The sequence below is a fragment of the Austrofundulus limnaeus genome, unplaced genomic scaffold (assembly GCF_001266775.1).
Source record: "Austrofundulus limnaeus strain Quisiro unplaced genomic scaffold, Austrofundulus_limnaeus-1.0 Scaffold844, whole genome shotgun sequence".
In the NCBI taxonomy this organism is placed as follows: domain Eukaryota; kingdom Metazoa; phylum Chordata; class Actinopteri; order Cyprinodontiformes; family Rivulidae; genus Austrofundulus; species Austrofundulus limnaeus.
The window spans coordinates 49,930-53,276 of record NW_013953246.1 but is presented as its reverse complement, the minus strand read 5'-3'; the positions used below and the strand labels follow the sequence as shown (position 1 = coordinate 53,276).

Sequence of the window (3,347 nt, the reverse complement as noted above, 5' to 3'; positions counted from 1 at the left end):
ACATGTCAGAGACGACATGTCAGAGATGATGTCAGAGATCATATCAGGGATCATGTCAGAGACAAAGTCAGAGATGATGTCAGAGACGACATGTCAGAGATCATGTCAGAGACGACATGTCAGAGACGACATGTTACAGATCATGTCAGAGATGATGTCAGAGATCATATCAGGGATCATGTCAGAGACAAAGTCAGAGATCATGTCAGAGACGACATGTCAGAGATCATGTCAGAGATGATGTCAGAGACGACATGTCAGAGACGACATGTCAGAGATGATGTCAGAGACAACATGTCAGAGACGACATGTCAGAGATCATGTCAGAGACGACATGTCAGAGATCATGTCAGAGACGACATGTGAGAGATCATGTCAGAGATCATGTCAGAGACGACATGTTAAAGATCATGTCAGAGATGATGTCAGAGATCATATCAGGGATCATGTCAGAGACAATGTCAGAGATCATGTCAGAGACGACATGTCAGAGATGATGTCAGAGACGACATGTCAGGGATCATGTCAGAGACGACATGTCAGAGATGATGTCAGAGATCATGTCAGAGACGACATGTCAGAGATCATGTCAGAGACAACATGTTAAAGATGATGTCAGAGATGATGTCAGAGATGACATGTCAGAGATGATGTCAGAGATGACATGTCAGAGATGATGTCAGAGATGACATGTCAGAGATCATGTCAGAGACGACATGTCAGAGATCATGTCAGAGACGACATGTTAAAGATCATGTCAGAGATGATGTCAGAGACGACATGTCAGATCATGTCAGAGATCATATCAGAGACTGTCAGATCATGTCAGAGACGACATGTCAGAGATTATGTCAGAGACGACATGTCAGATCATGTCAGAGAGCATGTCAGAGACTATGTCAGATCATGTCAGATGATGTCAGAGACAAGTCAGAGATGATGTCAAGAGATCATGTCAGAGACGACATGTCAGATCATGCCAGAGATGTCAGAGATCATGTCAGAGACGACATGTCAGAGACCATGTCAGAGATCATGTCAGATCATGTCAGAGACGATGTCAGAGACGAGATGTCAGAAACGATATGTCAGACATCATGTCAGAGACGACATGTCAGAGATCATCTCAGAGATCATGTCAGAGACGATGTCAGAGATGACATGTCAGATCATATCAGAGATGATGTCAGAGATCGTGTCAGATCATGTCAGAGACGACATGTCAGAGATCATGTCAGATATCATGTCAGAGGCGACATGTCAGACGACATGTCAGAGACGACATGTCAGAGGCGACATGTCAGACGACATGTCAGAGACGACATGTCAGAGACGACATGTCAGAGATCATGTCAGACGACATGTCAGAGACGACATGTCAGAGACGACATGTCAGAGACGACATGTCAGAGATCATGTCAGAGACGACATGTCAGAGATCATGTCAGAGACGACATGTCAGAGATCATGTCAGAGACGACACGGTGAGGCTTCAAGGCTTCTGGACAGTCATTGGTCCTGGTGTTGGTTCAGGGCTGCAGGTTGGGATACTTCAGGCTAAACCTGTTAAATGCATCATATATGGCCTGCCTACAAACAGAACAAGAGACCGTGAGGATAATCTGAACAAAAGGACAGAGGAAGCATCAATAAAAAGTCGAATTTACCTGAAAACGTTTTGTTTGAACAGGTACGCACTGATATGCCCTCCGTTCAGGTAGCGAACCTCACACCCGGGCCAGATCTCCTGCAGACTGAGGACCCCTGTCCGAGGAATGTAGGCGTCCTCTTTGGCCTGGACCACAATGATGAGACTGGTGTCTACAGGGACTGGGACACAGAGGACAGAGTTCTGCTATTAGAACATTTCACAAACAAACAGTGTTCAGTCCAAATCCATCTAATAAAAGCAACTTCCACTGGTTTTTATCTGTAAGAAAGTAAACACAAAGAAAAGTTTAAAATACACTGTGTGACTTTCAGTTGTTATGCAAACTGTACCTATTTATATATCTGGTCATAAAGTTTGATTAATAAGTCTAACAGGAAGTTAGGTTTTAATATGGGATTCCAGACCTCTAGACAATATCATCACTGTCATATTCTCTCAAAATATGATTTTTTTTTAAATTTGAGCGTTTGATATTTTATGCAAACATTTGTTTAGTTTACAAAATTCTTCACAATATTCCTGCCCCACCTTTAAGAAAGTTTGTCTCTTTGAGATCAGAAAACATGACTAGAATCACAAGGGCGCCCTCTAGAGGTGAGTGCAGCATCCCAAAATGTAGAACTGCTTTTAATAAAACTTCTTTCTCCTTTGTCGACACAAATCACTGGAATAGCTTGCCAAAGAACATTATAACATGTTCCACTTATAAAATGTTTGCACATTTGGCAAAAACATGGCTGTTAAATAAGCAGATTTGTACTCATAACTGATGAACGTAAGGAGAATGTTTTGCGTTTTTAGTTTGCAGTTTTTGTTTTTAATGATATTTGGGTAATTGATTTATTGTTTTTACATATGTATGTAATTTTTTTTACTAAATTGGCTTGTTATTGTTTATTAGAACATGTTTGATTACATCAACCTGTCCAGTGACTGCAGGTGGAAATTAGCATTCTTTGCTATAATCTGCACCATGCATCTCTCCTTGTAAAAGGTTAATGAAATGTTGTACATTGTCTCTGTATAAAATAAACAAACAAACAACAAACAAACCTCTCTCTGCCTTTTCATCTAGAATTACAGATCTGTTCTGTCTTCAGTCCATGATACGTTCCTGTTTTAAACACTCTAAATCATTTTTATTTTCTTTATTAGCTTTACTTTCTGTCTGCCTCTCATTAACTTCAGTCAGGGAGTGACAGACACCGGTGTGTGGTTACCATGACAGCAAAGAGGTCAGCCTACCAGAGAAGTTGGCCATGTGCGTGCACTCATCCATCACTCCTTTCATGAAGCTGATGGACTCACTGTGGAGAGTCGGGCGACAGAATCTGGTTAAATTACCCTCCAACCTGTGAGTCCTGAAACAACAGAACCAACAGACCCGTTCAGTTAGACCAACAGGACTTCATTAGCTATAAAACAGAAAAGATTATTAGAAAAACTGTTTTGAAATATTTATCAAAGTTAACTGATACAAAAATACCAGTCAATGTTTTTTTCACACTGGCTCCAAAGTTCTGCTTTTAGATGCTTATAGTGTAGAAATACTTGGCTTGGTGTTTTTTTTAAACTAATCTGCTACAATACTTTACACCATCTTGTGTGGGAGGTTAGTGTTCAGTTTTACATTTTCAGGGGTTTAAATGTGCATATATATATATATATATATATA

The 3,347-nt window shown here is 40.5% G+C and overlaps 1 protein-coding gene across 1 annotated transcript in view; it reads right to left on the bottom strand.

Moving 5' to 3' along the window:
* Positions 1-1,438: 1,438 nt before the first annotated feature.
* abhd18 (abhydrolase domain containing 18) overlaps positions 1,439-3,347 on the bottom strand; it is a 46,131-nt gene continuing 44,222 nt past the window's right edge. Inside the window, exons 12-14 of the mRNA XM_014029037.1 lie at positions 2,918-3,033; positions 1,668-1,830; positions 1,439-1,590 (exon numbers count right to left, since the gene is read on the bottom strand). Of these exons, the coding sequence (XP_013884491.1) occupies positions 1,530-1,590; positions 1,668-1,830; positions 2,918-3,033 (340 nt within the window). The 3' untranslated portion in view covers positions 1,439-1,529. The remainder of the gene's footprint in view (positions 1,591-1,667; positions 1,831-2,917; positions 3,034-3,347) is intronic.